The sequence below is a fragment of the Crotalus tigris genome, unplaced genomic scaffold (genome assembly GCF_016545835.1).
Source record: "Crotalus tigris isolate CLP2741 ecotype Arizona unplaced genomic scaffold, ASM1654583v1 scf7180000018396.560290, whole genome shotgun sequence".
NCBI lineage: Eukaryota > Metazoa > Chordata > Lepidosauria > Squamata > Viperidae > Crotalus > Crotalus tigris.
Window position 1 is genome coordinate 251,992 of NW_024096980.1, and position 21,946 is coordinate 273,937.

General features: G+C 37.9%; 1 protein-coding gene across 3 annotated transcripts in view; it reads right to left on the reverse strand.

The window, feature by feature from the left end:
* Positions 1–2,248: 2,248 nt before the first annotated feature.
* The window catches only part of PAPSS2 (3'-phosphoadenosine 5'-phosphosulfate synthase 2), a 66,031-nt gene continuing 46,333 nt past the window's right edge, over positions 2,249–21,946 (reverse strand). For all 3 annotated transcript variants that reach the window (XM_039352006.1, XM_039352005.1, XM_039352007.1), the window contains 5 exons: positions 13,030–13,235; positions 10,126–10,261; positions 9,765–10,033; positions 8,899–9,128; positions 2,249–5,538 (listed from right to left, as the gene is read on the reverse strand). In XM_039352006.1, coding sequence (XP_039207940.1) covers positions 5,397–5,538; positions 8,899–9,128; positions 9,765–10,033; positions 10,126–10,261; positions 13,030–13,235 — 983 coding nt within the window. In that variant the 3' untranslated portion in view covers positions 2,249–5,396. The remainder of the gene's footprint in view (positions 5,539–8,898; positions 9,129–9,764; positions 10,034–10,125; positions 10,262–13,029; positions 13,236–21,946) is intronic.

The window sequence follows — 21,946 nt, forward strand, 5'->3', positions numbered from 1 at the left end:
TGAAAATATTAGTATATTATTTTTGAAACAAACAAAAAAATAGGGGCTTGTTTATAGGATAAAATTCATGGAAAGTTTCTTCTCTCCTTTGCTCCCCCTACAAAATTTTTCCAAGGGTTGAGGGATGTTTCTAAAGTAAGATAGAATGGATGCAGAAGGTTTTTGGAAGAATTGTACCAAATAAAACAGAAGCTTCCCAGTATTGACTTACTTCCTTTTTTAAAGAGCTGTGATTTCAGCAGAGCGCCTTACTTTATAATGGAGCCATGTTAATGCCATTATGGTACTTTCTTTGTAATTATTCATTATACTTTTAGCTCTTCTGACATTCAGATAAGCATTTACTAAATGTCGATTCTTTGTGTAATCAAGATGACTTTTGAAGTTACAAACAATTCATAATATAGAGTTGAGAGTTTTTCTTGTGTACTGTTCTAAAATTAAATTCAAGTCCCATCATTGGCTTGACCAGCACTCTTCATATTGTGAAAGAAGAGTTGCCTACCGTTTTCTTCCATCTTGTAGTTAATATGCTGTTAGAGCTCCAAGTGAAAGCCCAATGCGTGCAACTACTTTGAAAGTTGGAGATAATAGATCTGCTAATATTAAGCATACATGATTTCTCTGTGGCGGCTCCTGTTTCTTGTGATTTTGAAGTGGGAGTGGGCTGTTCACTGTTCTGTCATGGACACAAGGTCTGTAGTTGTGGTCTGTACAGTGTTATGGTTGTGTCAGGTTTATATGTCATCCTATTTTACTCATGAGAGTAAAATAGTCTACCAAGAGTTTTGAGACTGAAATCCAAGCAACGAGCTTTGTCATTAGATATGTTTGTTCTTTATTGTCATTACCAGCATCCAGAGCTCCACTGACATAAAAGAGCACAACTGCTGTGTAAAATAATACAGTAATGGGCATAGGGATATGTAAGAGTTCCTTTCTTAAACTTGAAAACCCAAGGCTGAGCTTGATTAACTTAGGGAATGAAGCAATAAATGTGACATGATCATGGCAAATCATTTTAAACGTGTTTTTTTCTGTTTTTCCACATGGTTTTAAGGATCACGTACATACATGTATTCTCACTGGAGTGGCTAAATGTAAATGAATTAAAAAAATTAGCCTATTTATGATTCAGTTTCAGTGTTCATTTATTTTCTGAGAAAATGTTTTGTTGAAGGCAGTATGTTGTTTTTTTTTCTATCTAGGAGAGAAATGGGGATTCTGCTGGCTTTCAGGTACTGGATTGCAACTCCAATCATCTCATTTTAGCCATGCTGGCTAAGACTAGAATTAGTTTAATTCAAGATTATGAGAGCTAAATTGGTCTAAGACATCTTTCCCTAACCTGAAATCTCCTAGACTTTAACACCCACAATAACTAGTCTCATCACAGACACACACACTCTGTCCCTTTCCTAATGATTCCTTGGACAAGCCTCTGCAGTTTTGGAAGTGGCTTACCCTTACAAAACTAGGGCTGCGAGTGATGATTCCAAGATGCCTTCGGCTGGCCTTGTCCCACAGGTAGGTCTAGAGTTTACGGTCTCCTGGTTTCTGGCCCAATGTCTTTAACCACTAAATCAAACTGGCTTTCAGGTACAGGCATTCCTTGACTTACACCACAATTGAGCCCAAAATTTATGTTGCTAAGTGAGTTTTGCCCTATTTTACGACCTTTCTCATCACAGTTAAGTGAATAATTGCAGTGATTAAATTATTGTTAAGTGAATCTCTTCCCCGTTGACTTTGCTGGTCAGAAGGTCACAGAAGCTGATCATGTGACCCCAGGAAACTGACTGTCCTAAATATAAATGAGTTGCCAAGAATCCGGATTTTGGTTGCGTGACCGTGGGGAATGCTGCAATGGCTTTAAGTATGGAAAATGGTCCCAATTCACTTTTTTTAGAGCTGTTATAACTTTGGTCACTAAGTGAACTGTTGTAGGTCGAGGACTACCTGTACATATTAGCTCAATTTGTAAAGAATCACTGATTTTCTCCTGCTTTTCTAACAAGAGCATCTGAATCTCTTTTGCTCTTTATACAAAATGAATATTCATTTTCCTGATAGACCTACTGATGACATTTTTTTTTGGATAAAACTTTACTAAACGTATGTAGAACTATTGTACATACTAGACTTTCTGTAGCATAGCATTTGATGCAATTTGAGGACATTACTACAGATGACAAGCAGGTGTCAGTTTTGGGCTTTACTACCTGCACACAAGTGAAAGGCAGAAACATTCAAACAACAAAATATTTATTGTCACCATAATGAATTTTAATAATGGAAGGCCAAAATGAGAAGATATTTTTGTCAAGTGATGCAACAGTTAAGGCACACATGTCAGTTTTGGGGTTTGTAATAAATATGCTATAAAATATAGGATGTATTTTTGTAGAAAGGTAAAGGCACATACAACATATTTATTTGGACTCTATAGTTCCATAAGATTAAAAACTTGGAAAAATATTGGCACTATAAACATTTAGATTACAGTGGCAAGAAAACGTTTACCTTCAAGCTCCCTTCCAAAACTTTAGTTTAGAAGGGCTTATGGCTAATGTAGATTAGCCAGCAATGCTGGAACCTTCTATCATTTATACTGGCTATCTGTCTTCTGTTCAATGCAATTTGCAGATGGATACTGCTTACCTACTGCATTCAACTGACAAAAAAATAAAATAAAGGAAACCCGTTTCATTCTCTTGGTCCCAAAGATTCAAAAACTATTAATGCTAGCAATGTTTTAAAAAGCATTTTCAAATATTTGTATTTAGATTATAAAAATGACTTTGTTGCATAATTGCACCATGAAAATGAGTTAGCTATTCCTGGACACGAATAGTGAAAAATCCAAATCATAAAAGAAAAAAAAACTTAGCATACCTGTAGTTAATACAAATGCCCAAATGATGACCACAATCCATTTTAGGCTCTATAATCCATGGTCTGAATCAGTTTTTCATCTTGGGGGGGTCACAATAGGAAGAAATTCTAACAGTATGAATAGTTATACCCAAAAGAAGGATGGATGGATGAGTGGATGGCCAGACAGGCAGATAAAAGTTTCAGAGTGTTTGTGGATTTCCAATTAATATATTTTAAATTCCATCATTTTTTTCTTTCCAGTTCTATAGTTAATATGTTTGGCCTGATGTTATACTGATTTGAAATTTTAGAGTGCCTTGAATTGTGTTTTCAAATAAAGATGTCCTTTACAAAGCTTACAAAAATAAATAATACACTGAAGACATTTAATGCAACAATTCCCCAATTGTGAAAGTACAGGTAGCAGCTGGAGTTGCCTGGTATATCATACAGAGCAGAGGGCAGCTGTTTTATGCTGAGTTTTAAATAACCCTTGATTTTGGATGTGGATTTCAGAGCCAAGCAGCTGTGTGTCCAGTGGTACAACAGCACTAGGTATATACTCAAAAAGCAGGGCCATCTCAGACTAAGGTGATGGGAAAATACTAGTGTATGTAAAGCTTCCGAGACAGATCGTCTCTTCTCAGTGATTTTCATGATGGGGCTATTCTGATTTGTACAATATTCATTCTCCTTGCCACTGAACAGCACACTAAGTATTGCAGCACAATAGCAAAAGGAGCTGATATTTTTTTAAAAAGCAATAAAATATCAGAAGGGTATACTGTGTTAAACTGCATTTAGCATCCATGACTGAAGTATTAAGATGCAAAAGGAATGTACCAGTTAATTCTGACTGAACCAATTATATGGGGGGAATACGACTAAAACAAGTTTTCTACTCCTATGAGCAGATTCTGGAACAGATCTCCATAATTTGGGATTCATCAATCATGATAATGCTTGTGCTTATTTGCTCCTTGCCAAGAAGAAAAGAATTAAAAATACAGGAATCGTGATGATTCAATATATAAAATGCAAAAAGCTTTCCTAGGGGGAAAAGGGTTGTGTCCTGCACATGCATTCACCTTTCCCTTAAGTATTTACTCCAAGATTCAAGTTGCCTTATGGTGACCCTGGAATTTTTCCCCTAGTTTTAAATGCCTCTTTTAGATGATGATAAGACAGGATGTTACAAAAGCATACAAAACTATCAGCTATCGTGTACGTGAATCAGTCCTTGAAACCAGTTGCTAACAATTTCTTTCTCTAAGACACTTTCATTGGATCTGCTCATCTAAGATAATTCAGAGTTTATCATTGGATAAATGGAGTCAGTAAAAAGGGGGTAGGACAGCATTGTAGCTGTCATGACTTTTTTGACACCCCTTTCTACAGACATCCTAGAAGATGATTAGGAATGAATCCATGTCTCTCAGAAAATCTTCTCTAAAGTCAGCTGTTCCGAAGGATAAGCTAAGGCGATCATGGTGTGGAAAGAAAATGGCCTTGGGGGAGAGATAGAGGAGCCACTACCAAGACAATAGTCAAATAAAAGAAGGGGGCTGAAATGTAACCTGAAAAAAGTTTCAGGCAAGACCCTCTCTAGTTCTCCCAAGGATAAAGAGAGGGAGGGAGGAAATGTATTCAGACTTGTAAGATTCTATTACTATATCTTTAAAATAAAGTAGTAGTGGCCTACATGACTTTGGTTTCCTAGTCTGGTCTACCTTGGAAGATATGACCGGAGCTGTGAAAATCATTTAGCCTGTAATGATGTTATTAGCACCCAGTTGAGGGGAAAATGCTTGCGAATGTCCTTTATGAAAGAATTTGGTTAAGGCTAAAAAGAAAATTGATGTCAAGGATGAGAAAGGTGCATTTCTTGATCCAAGTTGACCAAAAGGTAATTTGTAAAGAATTTTTCAGAACCAGCACAGCTTTGTGACCTCTTTTTAAGAGAAAACTGCCATAGAATTCTCTGTTAGGAAACGCTGATTATACCAACTCCTTTTCATCTTCATTATCATCACCATCTTAAAAAATGACATACCATGAAATCCTCCCTCTTCATCCCAACAGTAGATGAAGGTTTTGGTGGAGACCAAAAAAACCACAATGGGAAAATACTAGTTTATCCCCTGCTTCTTTCTAGGGGGGCAATTTATAGCATTAAGAAAGAATCACATGCTCTAATGTGATAATTTGCATAGTTGCATAGTGTCAATATTTTTTTGGCAAAGGCTGTCAGAGCTGGATCCCTATGGCTTTGAACTCATTTTGATCTTACTTGTTGATGTGTATGGTAAAAACTTGTTTGATGGCATTCCTTGGAAATTAAGAAGAAATTGCCTATTTAAGCTCTAAAAATGACAAAAGCTGGTCCAGAACCATTGTATGGCCCAGAAAGAAAATGCCCAGCAACCAAAAGATTCGAAACTAGATGATACATCATAGCATATTCATCAATTAAAAAAGCTCATATTTAAAATAAAGGCACTTTGACAGAGACAGCGTAATTAATTGTTTTTTCCCATCGATGTGTAGTATTCTATCAACACCTTCCATGCTTTCAGCGCCATGAATCCATCAGGGGGATTTTCACCTTCACGAGCCAACTTCCTCATGCGTGTGCCAGAAATGAAGTCAAATTCACTGTGCCTGGTGAAGAATAAAATAAAATAGAATAGAATGTTAACCATCAGTTACTAGACTTCTAAAGCAGGGGTCCTCAACCTTAGCAGCTTTGCTGGCTGAGGAATTCTGGGAGTTGAAGTCCAAGTTGCCAAGGTTGAGGACACCTTTACATTCAAACTGGATTTTTCTAACTGGGTCCTTTAATTTTATTTGTTTCAGGAAAAAAGGCAACAAAAGAAACAGGGAGGGGCAGAGATACTCTTGGGAGTATTACAAGCATCCTTTTACATCCCTATGCTGTAGATCTTGACTTGCCTTAAAATTAACGTTTAACCTCTCAACCTACTACATTCAATGCCAGGCAAAAGATATGGTGCTTTCACTGTAATCTAATGTATTAGATTTCATGACATCTGCTTCTGTATATATAAATATGATGATGTCTTCTAGTATAGAGATCACCAGCCAGTGGATCCGGGAGCTGAGTCTGCGGACACAGATGAGGAGGGGCCGGGAATGACACTGGAGTCAGAGGAAGGCTCTGAGAAGCATCAAGACTCACAGTCAGACGAGGAGCCCTGCCCCTCTACAGTGATTTTGGGAGTCTGAGTTGGGCGATGATGGGGAACAGCTGGGGCCAATCGCGGATGCACAGAGAAGAGAAGCAAGCAAGACAGAGGAAAGAGTGGGGCAGCTCCAGAGGCAAAGGAAAAGTCATTAGGAAGCCACACCTCAGCTGGACTATAAAGAGGACAGGTGTGGGAGGTGCTGGTTTCCAAAGGCAACCGTTCATGCTGAGGATTCATGTTTTTGTTGATTGTATTGCTTGCCTCTGAAGTCTTAGATATTGAGTCAGGTGTGTAAAAATAAAAGGGGTTTTGTTTTTCTTGCAGGTTCTGCCTGGTTCCATGAAGAGGGGTTTCTCCTCATGAGTAAGTGGTTGAGGAAGTACTCACGTAGGCTGGGACAGAACATCCCCAATCCCCGGGCCGCAACCCATTATTACGTTCAGAGACAGACCATGCAATCAGCGGGCGAGCGCACATAGCTCCACTTGAACAAGTGGCAGGTGCTTGCACTTGCACAAGAAAGTCCGGTCACACAAATGCAGCTGTACATGCTCACGCTCATGCACCTGTCATTCACACAAAACCATCCCCTTCCCCCACCACATCCTCAGGCCAGGCCACCAAGTCAGAAAGATTGGGGGCCGCTGTTCTAGTAGAATTTTGTACCTTGAATGCAACTCCTTTTTCACCTCTGGAGTTCTCTATCATTTGAAAGTGCTCTGAATTCACCATACTGTCTCATGCAAAATACACCTAGTTATGCTAGCCTAGGGGTACCTGAAAAATTGATCCCATCTGTCTCATGAGAGGGTGGTTATGGTCAAGAAGAACCCTGGTGTCCCTCAAACAAATATGAACAAATAGGAAACATGAAGATAGGGCAAGCATATTGCAACACCGAAAACAGTACCCAAAAGGCTGCATTTTCCTAATCCTAGTTCACTTTCTGTACATTCAAATTGATCTGACACGGATGCTATTTTTTACATATTATTGAAGAGTAATCATTCACAGGTACAAATAGCAATTCATGTTGCTGCCTCGTCTGAACAACACATAACATTTCATTGCTCTGCGATGATCATCCCAGAGATCAAATTTTTAAAGACTATTCAGAAGCAAATGTCTATGGAGGTTCTCAATCATCCAGGTTATGGCTGACCCAAATGTGTTTTTTTTCCCTCCAAAAAGGAACTGGATTCTCGGTATTTTCTTTGAAAACGTTTTGCTTCTCATCCAAGAAGCTTCTTCAGTTCTTCAACTTCTTGTTTAAGAACCGAAACATTTTCAAAGAAAACACCAAAAAAGTCCAGTTCCTTTTTGGAAAAGAACACATTTGGAATATTCAGAAGCAAAAAATGCATCCCAAGTCAGTATATTACATTTACCACATTTTTCTCTATAACAGAAGTGGGATATTTATCCTTCAGATGTTGTAAAATATAATCTCTGGAGAGTCACAGGTTCCTGTGCTTGTCTAGTGGCATTTAATACATATCATCGCATATCTTTTTCTTTTTTTAAAAAAATCTCATTTTCTAATTTTCCAAATTGAATCCTGAATAGGGCAATGAATATGTACACTGTGAACCACAGTTCAAATTAGGATTAAGTCAAGATAGGAAAGCAATTTTCACCATTATTGTCATGCGTTAAGATGCCAGTCTTGACTAATTTCCTATTTTCTCCCATTTGATCAAAGGAAAAGTCTGGAAACTTTTAATTAAACCTGGTTTAGTGCCTCATGTAAAGGAACATACAAGAATTAATGCAAACTTTGATCCATTTGATGACGATGATGATATTGGTTCAGTCAAGTCTGATTCTTGGTGATTCTATGGGCCAGGTGTCTCCATATCTTCTGATCTTGTACTATTTCTTTGAGTTTTTCTATGCTCTGGTTGGTGTCAGTTTTGATAGTATGCAGTCACTGTATTCTTTGAAGGCCTGGTTTCTTTTACCCCTAACTCTTCCAAACATAATTGCTTTCTTCAGTGAATTCCCCCATGTGACATGGCCAAAAGAAGTGAGATGAATAATTTTAATGAAGCCAATGTCAAACTACAGTTTGTAAAAATTGTTCAGTTCCCTGTTCAGTTCACACAAGAAACAGTGGTCCATTAAAAGTAGATACACCTAAAATTGGCCCTAATTCTCCTGCACCGTAATGTCCATTGTGTCCATCATGATCTGTGAATGTGGCCAATACGAAATGACTCTTTGTATTCAGCAAATAGCAAACAAAATACAAGAATTAGTCTCCAATAAATTATGATGTTCATAATTATAATTCTTGGAGATAATAGGAGTTGAAATAGAAAACATCTGGAAGGCACCAGTTTATTCCTGACTCTCATAATGTAAATAATTATATTTGCCTAAGGAAGTTGTCAAATATCCACCAAGACTATTTTCCCAATGGAAAAATATTGTGCTGGGTATACATTCTTGAGTTGGCAGATAGCTATATGAGATGGTTAAATTTCTGTCCTTATACCTATGTATTGCATCTGGTCTCAGTCACTCACCATATCTCTTGACCACTTTTTTGAAGTAAAATATAATAAAGCGTAACAAATTTTACATATCTTGAAGTTGCTCTAGTCTGACTATTGAGGACAATACTAGTTTAAAACTAAGGATACTGAAGCCAGTCCTATGCTGGGGATGAAATGAAGTCAAATTAATATAAACACAGAAGAAAAAAAAGAGAGGATGTAATGGCATCTTGATTCCAATGGTTAGACACCAATGAGGACATAGCTAATGTGAGAAAATGCTAACTATGGAGTTGTAATTGACTATTATTACTTACCTGTCTGGATCATAGAAAGCCATCGCTTTTTGTACTTTGTTGTATGCAGCTACTCGAAAGGGAATTATTTCCACCGAAGTTAGTCCTGGAGCCATACTAAGCACCTTTCCACCTTGTGTGGGTTCATACAGATCTTTCTTGGTCTCTGGATGAGGCATACCTGCGGGATCTCGACCCACAATGTAGAAATTGGCACCAGCAATCATTCGAGACCTACAATGCCACTGGACCTGCCACAAGAATGAACAGAATGCTATGAAAACGTGGGTGGCTGGGTGTTTCAAGGTATCAGGCTACAGTTTTATACCCATTTACTTGGAGGCCTCAACAAACATAAGGAGATTTACTCTCAAGCAGATTCATTCACATTCATACTATTTCATGCATTTAAAACATTTTAATACCGTAATAAGAGATCTGATATCAGAAATCCCCCTTTTTAATCTCTTTGGAAACTTCTATCATGTCATGAAACTCAGACATTAGAAAGGAATGTACCAAGATGGGGTGGCACACCCATGGCTTTCTGTTATTTCCCCAACCATGTCTGTTCTGAAGTTGTCATAGATCAGGCACACTGGCTGAGGAATTCTGGGAGTTGAAGTCCACAAGTCATAAAAGGGCCTAGTTTGAAGATCCATCATAGATTAATGACTCTTGATTGATGGTCTTAAATGAGAGAAAATTCCTAGAAATACATTTTAAAATATTAACTAGGAAAGAGAGTAAAATATGGCTGTGGTTTCTCGCTTATTTCTTTCCCACTTTGGTGGCTCTTTTCATTCTTTTCCTACTACTTGTTAAAAAAAACAAAACCAGAACAATATTAAAAAAAATAATAATGTTCAGGGAACTAAACTCCATACCTCTGTTGGGCCAGCATACAACATGGGAGAAGGGAAAATTGCAACAACAGTGGATTTGGGATCCAAGACATGTTCTTCTAGCACTGCAGCATGCTGCTTCATGCGCCAGTCCAAGGGCACATCATCATCCTTGGTCCATCCACCAAGAGGATGCAGGAGTAACACTGGATGCTTATAGCCCCTTTCTAGCAGCCGTCGTTTAGTATCCTGCATTAGTAGAGCATGTCCGTTGTGCACTGGATTACGTAGTTGGAAAGCAAAAACTGCATCTGAAATATAAGGAACATGGCACTGGGAGAATCAGGACACATTAACTGGAAAGGGCCGTGCCAAGCAGAGCTTTACTGATACAAAGAATTACCTGCATTCATCTCTCTAAACTTCTCCCTCAGCTCCAATGGAGTCAAGCGATATTGGTCTAGTCCATCATTCCATTTTATTCTCTCTAGTACAAGGAGATCACCACCAGCGAGCCAGTCTCCACTCTCCATCACCATCTATCAAAAGTTATTACCAGGAATTAGAACTGATATTCAAATATAATAATTCAGCCTCTATGTAAAGCTTATAACATTCCAGAGGTTACAGGACTTCAATTCCCATATCTGTATCCCAGGCTATGTTAATTTGGTACTAGAAGTTATGGTCAGACAACATCTGGATTCCCCTAGATTCCTCTACCTCAGATCTAAAGTAAGGAGAAATAACCATTTTGTAGATATTACTATTTAAAATGCCTAAATAAAGACTGTGATCAAACCATGGTTAAGATTCTTCATGCTGCTACTGTAGAGAAAGTATGTGAGCTGACAGACTACTTTCATCAATAAAGACATAGCTGATTTCATAGACATAGCACACAAAGCATCACATTCTTCTAGAGAGAAATTCCCTGTGGGTGGGCTCCAGCACAAATCTGAAAGCTCAGAAGACTAAACCTTAGATTGGATCCTGCAATAAAGAGATGGATGATTTCTGAAACCATCTTTGTATGTGTCCCAAAAGCTGAAGGGAGCTATTCTGGGATTGCATGACCCTGGGGCACTGCAACTATCATAAATATGAGCCAGTTGCCAAGTGTTCAAATTGTTTGTGAATGCTCTCCTTGAATTTGTGAGGCACCTATTATTACAACTTTTAGTATCAGTTGAAAACTTTTGTCTTTATCCAAGCATTCCTTATAGAAATACTGCATGGACAAATCTGTGGTATTTGTTTTCTCCCACACATCTTTTAAATGAATATCCTTTTATATGGTTCTAATATATTGTTTTAGATTATTGCATATTAATTTTTGTAAACCTTGTGAAGGTCTATTGGCACAGGAAATGAAATAATATACTAACTTAACAAGTGGGCAGAGGTAGCCAATTGGCAAGTAAAAATATAAGATCATCAAGGTATACAAATATTGGTTTTCCTTCTTTTTTAGCTGGAACAAGATGGGTAAGTGGAAAATCTGTACTTAAAGTTAATAAACCAAGTTGAGCGACAGATGATAGGATGAAAAACATCTGAAATGTGCACAAATACAGGTAGTCCTTGATTTACAACCATTTGCTTAGTGATGATTGGAAGTTATGACCCTGAAAAAAGTGACTTGAAGCTACCCCACAATTTGAACACTTGGCAACTGGCTCATATTTATGATAGTTGCAGTGCCCCAGGGTCATGTGATCACCTTTTGCAACCTCTTACAAGCAAAGGGGAAGTGAGATTCATTTAACAACCATGTTACTAACTTAACAACTGCAGTGATTCACTTAACAACTATGGAAAGAAAATTCATAAAATGAGGCAAAATTCTCTTAACAAATGTCTTGCTTAGCAACAGAAATTTTGGGGTTAATTATGGTCGTACGGCGAGAACTACCTGTAGGAGAAGGATTTAGTATGAATCATAGTTCTTGACGATATTAAATACTCTACACATTCTTAGATTGGAAACTGAAGATAACAACAGCTTGCTGTTACCTACTAGAACAGGGATCTTCAAACTTGGCCCTTTTATGACTTGTGGACTTCAACTCCCAGAATTCCTCAGCCAGTGTGCGTGGCTGAGGAATTCTGGGAGTTGAAGTCCACAAGTCATAAAAGGATCAAGTTTGAAGATCCCTGTACTAGAACTTTGTCTATTTGCCCTCATTTTATGCACATCAGCAACATGTTCTAGCCCCAGATCAGAATAAGAAATGTATTTGTTTATTATCACATTTTAGAATTGCCCATCTCCCTCACAGCGAGACTTGGGGCAGTATACAATAAAATATTAAAACATAAAATCAATATATAAAAGTTAAAATTTAAAAAGGACAGAAATGATAAAAACATTTTTAAAAATTAATTGAAAGCCGAAAGGAGGGATTTCAGAGCGCTAACCAGCCCCACGGCTGCATGCTTCTCTGCGCTCCCCAAGCAAGCCTGAAAAGCCAATGTTTTCACTCCTTTCCAGAAGGCCAGAAGAGTGGGAGAACGACAGAGAAGGCTCTCTTCCTGGACATCCCCACCCAGTTGGAATTCTTTTTAATTCTTTATTCTTTAAATAGATAAAGCTCTGAGCAAGCTAGTCAGGTTAGATAGTGACATTCTGTCTAAAAGCAGAAAAAAATGAGGGGATAGTACATTCCATGGTTTGGAGTGCATTCCTATAGCCAAGAATTCTTAATATTCTAAACTTTTCACAGTACGGACTTAACCTTCATTCATACTGAATACTTTCAGTAACAATGGAATGTAGTGAAAAGCATCACAGTACACTAAGGGCATCCATAGCCAAAGGTATTGTCAAAAAGTTAAGATGGCTGCTGTAATGTGTCAATGAAGACTCAATCATCCAGGACAAAAGTATCTAAAAAATTAAATCATGGCAATGGGACCAAAATTTGTTAATCTGATACATATTTCATTACTCATCCAAGCAATTTCAACAGACAAAATAAAAAATTAGACAGGCAAAAAGTCATTGGAATATACCAACTCTTGCCATACCAACTTTTTATTTTATTTTTTAATTTATATTGACTGATGAAATCGCTTGGATGAACAACGAAAGTCTCAGATTAACAAATTTTGGTCCCATTGCCATAATGTAACCCTTTGGATAGGCTGCTGTAATAGCACAGTCAAAGCCCATCCTTGCATGTGAAAAAGGATGGGCCTTCAATCAGATGGTTGCAGCTGCCATCTTGATCCAGTCCCAGATGCCTCTGAATGAGATAATTTATTCATATTTCTGGAGGCAAAAATAGAACTGATTTGTGCTCACTTTTACATGTGGATGCTTCGCGCAGGTGGTTCCCCAAACACGAGCACAACGCTCTTCCTTCCTGTGTTCAAAAAACTCTGGATTTTTAAGGATTGCCACCCTCCGCCCATTGAACTCCAGGGTGAATGCGCTGCACCCTTCCAGACGTTTCTTGTCTTCAGTAGAGATTGGAAGTACAATCGGTATGCTCAGGTTAATAACACCATCTGTGCAGAAAAAAAATAAATTCAATAAAATTAATTTTAAAATTGGAGGAAAATTGGCTGTATTTCATTTGAAATCCCTAGAAAAGGATATTCTTAACAGTAGGCTCTCTGAACAGTTAAACACTTGGTTTTTGTGCTTATCTCCTTATTTTCTAACAACATAGTTACAAACTACCTATAGTATTCTTAGAATTTAGTAGCATATATTTTTCTCTTTTCTATGAGAAATTAAGGATCTCAAGATGTATGTAGGAGACTTCTGGTTCCGGTTCGCGGCGTCTCTAGTCGTACGGGGAGAGTTCTCTCCTCGTCGGCTAGCTTTCCCTCCGCTGGCAGATCCTTATGCGGGTCCAAAGTCGCCCTGGAGGGTGCGACTTCTGTCGAGGAGGCTCTGCTCGGCTGCTGAGGAGTGGTGGTTCCCTCAGCTGTCCGAGCCATCTCTGAGGGCCGACGGAGAAGAAGATTGGCCAGTAAAATGGCGGATCACCTTGCTGCTTCAAACTGCAAGTCAAAGAATATCTAAGCTGTAAGAACCCCCGTGGTGAATCCAGGTGAGACTTTTCTTTGTTATTCTCTCTATTCTATTTTGTTTTTGCTATCTGAAAGAGCCTTCCCTGGCTTGAAAAGGCAGCTTCTACATTTTTTGGGGGAAGAAAGGTGTTCTATAAAAATAGAACAAAATTCTAAAGACTATATTTACTTTTATATTTTTTGGGATACAGAAAAAAAAAATTCTGTTCTTTTCTCTTTTTCTAAGAACTGTACTATCATCCTATGCTGGAAGATTATTTCTTTTTCACATTATACTTTAAAAGATAGAAAAAGGGAAATGGCGTTTGGAAAAGATATTTTTAACTTACTGAGGACATCTAGTGGTGAAAATTTAATACTGCAGCCTCTGGTTACTTGGTTTGAAGATAGCTGACCTTCAAAATACTTTTGAAGAGGAAAAATAAGCTCGGTAACTGTGGGAACTGTGGGGGTGGATATTGCCTAAATTATATTAAATATAGCCTCCACAAAAAAGAAAAAAGAGACTCTTTTTAATTACTATCAAAATGGAGAAACCTCAGTCACATTTAAACTGTACACTTATATTGGAAAAAATCTATGAGGCTACTGCAGAAATATGTGCTACAATGAAAAAGTTTACTACAGAACTAAGATCTAGGGATTTCACTTCAAATGTTCAAATGGACATCCAGGCTATATCTGACTATGGTATAAATCAAAATATATTAGAAGAGGAATCAACAGAGATAAAAGAGGAACTTATTCTATCTTACAAACCTTCCATCTGCAATTTTGAGGAACAGAAGAAGCAAAACTGAGATTTCAAACTACAAAGCAACGACGCTTCAAGGAAGAGAGCATCTGTAACTTAGAGGAACTGAAGAAACAAAGACTGAGACTTCAAACTATAAAGCAACGACCCTTCAAGGAGGAGAGATACAGACGTCTAATGCAGAGGATGGGATTGCTATTATTGCAAAGGCTACTGCAAGCAACAAAGACAGATCTACTGGCTGAAAGGGAAGCGTCCCTATGGAAACCTGCTTGGCACAGGAAAAAAACCAGTATTAGACTGAAAAGAGAAATTTAAAATTGTGTAATGGATTTAAAGGCAATTTTTGATTTATGGTTTGTTTTAAGGATTATGACTTAGAGTTAGAAGCAAGAAAAAATTAAACATATATATATATGTGAGGGTGATTTTTAGAAAAGATATTTTAAATAGATTAAGCATACTTTTTGGAATAACAGATTTATTTTGATGAAAATTATGTATTGGAATTGAAAAAGTGAATTAATATTATTTTTTAATTAAGATAGCTATTGTGTAATGGAAGAAGAAATAAATGAGATTGGTGATAAAAGGAGGGATGAGAGAAATTAAGAACTAGAATATATCTGGAAGGGATACCTGAATTGATAACTTGTTGAGTTAAAGTGAAATTTGATTTTGGTAATTGTAAACTGATAAAGTTTTAAAACAGGTTTAGTAGTAATATAAATTTAATTTAGAAATGGAATATTTTAAACATATTATGTTATTTGAGGGAAATAGAGAGGAGACAGTGAATGTATTGAGTTGAGTTGTTTATTTATGTTTTTACTTTGGGATGCCTGATTACCCAAACACCATGGTGTGTCATGAGTACTTTTTCTTAAAAATTGAAAAACCAATAAAATATTTTTTTTTTAAAAAGATATATGTAGGAGAAACTAGAGCAAAATTAGAGCAAAATGTCTCTTCCCCTTTCACAAAGTATCCTTTGTATAAATACTTTGAAGGAAGACCATTTAATTTTAATACAATAATTTCACTTGAAGGGCATTATTCACTCAGTACTCTTTGTAAAGCTAAATATCTAGTAGTTATGAGTTTCAGACTGAAAATCACATCATTCAGATTTGATTTTAATAGTTGGCTACTCTCATTTAATTTTATATATTATATTTATTTCTGACCTGCTTGTCTTTAATACTAGGAATTGCTCTATCTTCTTCTTTTTGAACAGACCTGTGTTGAATCATTTCTTTAATTTTAGTTGGCTGTAAAGATCAATTCCCCTTTATGGATTACTGCCTTGTCGTGGCGAAGGGGCTTGCGTAACTCAATGAAGCTATAAGCTATGCCGTGCAGGGCCACCCAAGACGGACAGGTTATAGCAGAGAGTTCTGACAAAATGTGATCCACTGGAGAAGGAAATGGCAAACCACTCCAGTATCTTTGCCATGAAAACCCCATGGACAGTACTAAAAGGAAAAAAGATATGACGCTGGAAGATGAGCCCCTCAGGTCGGAAGGTGTCCAATATGCTACTGGGGAAGAGCAGAGGGCTAGTACTAGTAGTGCCAGAAAGAATGAAGCGACTGGGCCAAAGCCGAAAGGACGCTCAGCTGTGGATATATCTGGTGGTGAAAGGAAAGTCCGATGCTGTAAAGATTTTTTCTCCATAGGAACCTGGAATGTAAGATCCATGAATCAAGGCAAGCTAGACGTAGTCAAAAAAGAGATGACAAGACTGAACATCGACATCTTAGGAATCAGCGAACTAAAATGGACAGGAATGGGTGAATTTAACTCAGATGACCATCAGGTATACTACTGTGGGCAAGAATCCCTCAGAAGAAATGGAGTAGCCTTCATAGTCAATAAAAGAATAGGAAAAGCAATACTGGGATACAATCCCCAAAATGACAGAATGATCTCAATTCGAATCCAAGGCAAACCATTCAATATCACAATAGTCCAAATCTATGCCCCAACCACTGGTGCTGAAGAGGATGAAATTGACCGGTTCTATGAAGCCCTACAGCACCTTATAGAATTAACACCAAAAAATGATGTCCTTATCATCATGGGGGATTGGAATGCTAAGGTAGGAAGCCAAAAGATAACCGGAATAACAGACAAGTTTGGCCTTGGAGTACAAAATGAAGCAGGGCACAGGCTAATAGAATTTTGTCAAGAGAATACGATGGTCATAACAAACACTCTTTTCCAACAACCCAAGAGACGGCTCTACACATGGACATCACCAGACGGTCAACATAGAAATCAGATTGACTATGTGCTCTGCAGCCAAAGATGGAGAAGCTTATACAGTCAGTAAAAACAAGACCAGGAGCTGACTGTGGCTCAGATCATGAGCTTCTCGTTGCAAAATTTAGGCTTAAATTGAAAAAAGTAGGGAAAAGCACTAGGCCACTCAGGTATGAACTAAATCATATTCCTGATGAATATACAGTAGAGGTGACAAATAGATTTAAGGAACTGGATCTGATAGACAAGAGTGCCTGAAAAACTATGGATGGAAGTTCGCAACATTGTACAAGAGGTAGCAACTAAAACCATCCCAAAGAAAAAGAAATGCAAGAAAGCAAAATGGCTGTCTGAGGAAGCTTTGCAAATAGCTGAGGAAAGAAGGGAAGCGAAAGGCAAAGGAGAAAGAGAAAGATACACCCAATTGAATACAGAATTCCAGAGAATAGCTAGAAGAGATAAGAATACCTTCTTAAATGAACAGTGCAAAGAAATAGAAGAAAACAACAGAATAGGGAGGACCAGAGATCTCTTCAAGAAAATTGGAGATATGAAGGGAACGTTTCATGCAAAGATGGGCATGATAAAGGACCAAAATGGCAGAGACCTAACAGAGGCAGAAGAGATTAAGAAGAGATGGCAAAACTACACAGAAGAACTATACAAGAATGAGCTTAACGTCCCAGATAACCACAATGAGATGGTCACTGACCTCGAACCAGACATCCTAGAATGTGAAGTGAAATGGGCCTTAGAAAATCTGAGCAACAACAAAGCTAGTGGAGGTGACAGTATTCCAGCTGAGCTATTCAAAATCTTAAAAGACGATGCAGTAAAAGTGCTACACTCAATTTGCCAGCAAATTTGGAAAACTCAACAGTGGCCACAGGATTGGAAAAGGTCAGTTTACATTCCAATTCCAAAGAAAGGCAATGCCAAAGAATGTTCAAACTATCGCACCATTGCACTCATTTCACATGCTAGTAAAGTTATGCTTAAAATCCTACAAGCTAGACTCCAGCAGTATGTGGATCGAGAACTACCAGAAGTACAGGCAGGATTTCGAAGAGGCAGAGGAACTAGAGATCAAATTGCCAACATACGCTGGATCATGGAGAAAGCTAGGGAGTTCCAGAAGAAAAACATCTACTTCTGCTTCATTGACTATGCAAAAGCCTTTGATTGTGTGGATCACAACAAATTGTGGCAAGTTCTTAAAGAGATGGGAGTACCAGACCATCTCATTTGTCTCCTGAGAAACCTATATGCGGGTCAAGAAGCAACAGTGAGAACCGAACACGGAACCACTGATTGGTTCAAAATTGGAAAAGGAGTCCAGCAAGGCTGTATACTGTCGCCCTGCCTATTTAACTTATATGCAGAGCACATCATGAGAAAGGCAGGGCTAGATGAATCAAAAGTTGGAATTAAGATTGCCGGGAGAAATATCAACAACCTAAGATATGCAGATGATACCACTCTAATGGCAGAAAGTGAAGAGGAACTAAAGAGCCTCTTGATGCGGGTGAAGAAGGAGAGTGCAAAAGTTGGCTTGAAACTCAACATTAAGAAAACCAAAATCATGGCATCCGGCCCTCTCAATTCCTGGCAAATAGATGGGGAAGAAATGGAGGTAGTGACAGATTTTATTTTTCTGGGCTCCAAGATCACCTCAGATGGGGACTGCAGCCAAGAAATTAAAAGACGCTTGCTCCTGGGGAGGAAAGCTATGGCAAATCTAGACAGCATTCTAAAAAGCAGAGACATCACCCTGCCAACAAAAGTGCGTATAGTCCAGGCCATGGTTTTCCCAGTTGCAATGTATGGCTGTGAAAGTTGGACCATAAGAAAGGCTGAGCGCAAAAGAATTGAGGCCTTTGAACTATGGTGCTGGAGAAGACTCCTGCGAGTCCCTTGGACTGCAAGGCGTTCAAACCGGTCAGTCCTAGAAGAGATCAACCCCGACTGCTCTTTAGAAGGCCAGATCCTGAAGTTGAAACTCAAGTACTTTGGCCACCTAATGAGAAGGAAGGATTCACTGGAGAAGAGCCTAATGTGGGAAAGATTGAGGGCAATAGAAGAAGGGGACGACAGAGAATGAGATGGCTGGATGAAGTCACTGAAGCAGTAGGTGTGAATTTAAATGGACTCCAGAAGATGGTAGAGGACAGGAAGACCTGGAGGAACATTGTCCATGGGGTCGCGACGGGTCGGACACGACTTCGCAATTAACAACAACAAAGATCAATTCTCAATGTAATATTTTTCTTCTAAATCACTATTTGAATCAAACAATTAATGTCCTACAGTCCAATTCATGAACTTCCCTAGGAGAGTCTACAATTTAAATCTAATAAAATGGACAAAACCAAATGCGTACAGGAACCCTCATTCAGTCCTAAAGAGAGCATTTCCACAGTTCTTACTTAGAACTCCAAGATGACACCCATTTTGATATCAGAGTCCTAATGTTCATTGCTACTTTCTTCACCCTTTCCACGGTTCTCATTTAATACTATATAGCATAAAATTATTTTAGGCTTAGGGCTTCACAAGCTCATTTCTTCCAGAATACCAGATTACTCCTTCTCAGATATAAATTACTAACATAGTTGTGCAATAATAGGTTGTGCAATAGTGTCTTGACATCATTTCTTGTCCTTTGTGGCTTATCCTGTCTATTTTTTTGCATCAGAATATCAGCAATTGCTTTTTTTCCTCTTTGTTTGGTTCTTCAAATGTTCTTTAGTTTAAGTCAGGGGTCTTCAAATTTGGCCCTTTTATGACTTGTGGGCTTCAATCCCAGAATTCCTCAGCCAGTGTGCCTGGCTGAGGAATTCTGGGAGTTGAAGTCCACAAGTCATAAAAGGGCCAAGTTTGAAGACCCCTGGTTTAAGTCATTCACTTCAGCCTCTTGCTTGGTGTAGGAATCCAGATAAAAGCATCCAAACCAAAGACCTGTCTAGCCTCTGCCTGGATGCATCCAATGAAGGGAATCTCGCTATTTCATTGAGTAACTGATTCCATCATCAAATACTCAAACTATTGGAAACTTCCTAACATATAGTTAGAGTCTGCCTCCCCATAACTTATATCCCATTTTTTGACTCCTGAGCTCCAGAAGAACAGAGAATGGTGCTGACCTTTTTCTTTCGCAAGTATTTGTAGAGAGAATTTACTTCTTAAGGTAAAACTTGCCCATATGTTTCAATCTCTCTTTACAGAAATTGCTTTCTAGTTCCCAGATTATCAGAATAACAGAGCTGGAAAATACCTTGGAGGTCTTCTAGTCCACACTCCTGCTGAAACAGGAAACCCTGTAACATTTCATACAAATGGTTGTCCAACCTCTTCTTAAAAACCTCCAACTCTGTTGCCCTTCTCTGAACTTTTACAGCTTGTATGTATCCTTTTTAAATTGTCCAGAGGAAAAAAAGAATGACTACTGCCATTGGAATATTGCTGTTTAATTTTAATAATTACTAATATTAATAAATTAATTTATGAATACATTGAGATGTTTGTAAACTGCTTAGAGTCTATAGGTAAGAGCAGCACCGGGAGCTGAGAAAAAACAAAACAAAATACAATAATCTTACTAGATACATTATTCAACGGCCAATAAATAATAAATTGGAATTGGTAACTATGCTGTAAGTTGTCCAGAGTTGTTGGATATGAGATGAGCAACAAATAAATGTCGTAAATAATAAACATATACCTTTTTTGCAGTCTCAATATACTATTAACTAATGTTCCTTTGTAATCAACCATGTAGTCAAATTCTTTTTCATACTGTTTTTACCAAGCTAGATACTCCTCATTTTATACAGGTGCATTTTGTTTCAGTTTCCTAAATGTGTGACATTGCATTTGTCTCTGTAAAATTTAATTGTGTTAATTTTTACCTATTGCTCTAACCTATGAAGATGTTTTTGAATGTCATTTCTATCTTCTAGCTATCCCCACCTAACTTTATGTCATCTGCAGACTTGACAATCTTCCCCTTTGGCTCATCAACCATTCCTTAATAAAAATATTTGATTAGCACAAATTGTGAGAGTGAACCTTCTGCATCTCACCTCCTGTTTGAAAAAGAGTCATCAATGAGGGCTTTTGAATCCATTTAATTGTTATGTCAACAAGTCCAGGCTTAACTATCTGGGTAATTATATACTTTTCAAATGCTTTGTTGAAATTATATCTAGGGCATCCCACATCTAGTTCTATTGAAATAACCTTTTTTGAAGTTCAAATTACACATTCAGCTTCAGTTTTACTTATAATCAAGAACTTTGCCATTACATGAATGCTATTTAAAGGGGTGGGGAGGAAGGGGAGAAGACCCTTTGAATTACAAATATAATTCACTGCATTTTAAGTTCTCAGTTCATGAAAAAGAATCAATTAACAATTTAGAAATGAAATTTGTTTAGCCATTGAGTTTGATTTCAAAGTTAATGAGTGCTGTGACCATTCTCACTATTCTTACTTTCTGTGAAATAATTCTGATTATCCTGAGCATGGGTTGGATCCAAAGATATGCAAGTGAATTGCTTTTACCCCTTTATGTTGTCCTCCCAAGCTTAGGGTTACATGTGACAAAGCAAGCATTAAAGACTAAAGCTGCATCGTTGTGGACAAAATATTTTTTATTTATGTTGTGCCCATGGGGGAAGGGTGTATATTTCCATATGGAAAAACATGGTCCAAAATAATTGGAACAGAAAAAAAAAATCCAGGTAGACCTGGACTTAAATAGTTTACTTAGCGATATTCAAAGTTACAAGGACACTGAAAAAAGTGATCTTTGATCATTTTTCTCACTTATGATCACTATAGCATCCCTGTGGTTATGTGATCAAAATTCAGATGATTGGCAACTGACTCATCTTTATGACAACCACAGTGTCCCAGAGTCATGTGATCCTCTTTTCCAACCTTCTGACAAGCAAAGTCAATGGGGAAGCCAGATTCACTTAACCACCATGTTACTAACTTAACAGCACGTAACAACTGTGGCAAGAAAGGTCATCAAACGGGGCACAATTCAATTAACAAATACCTCACTTAGCAACATAATTGTTGGGTTCAATTGTGGTCGTAAGCTGAGGATTATCTGTATTGAAACCTCTCCCTTGCAGCTTTTCAATCTCAGCTT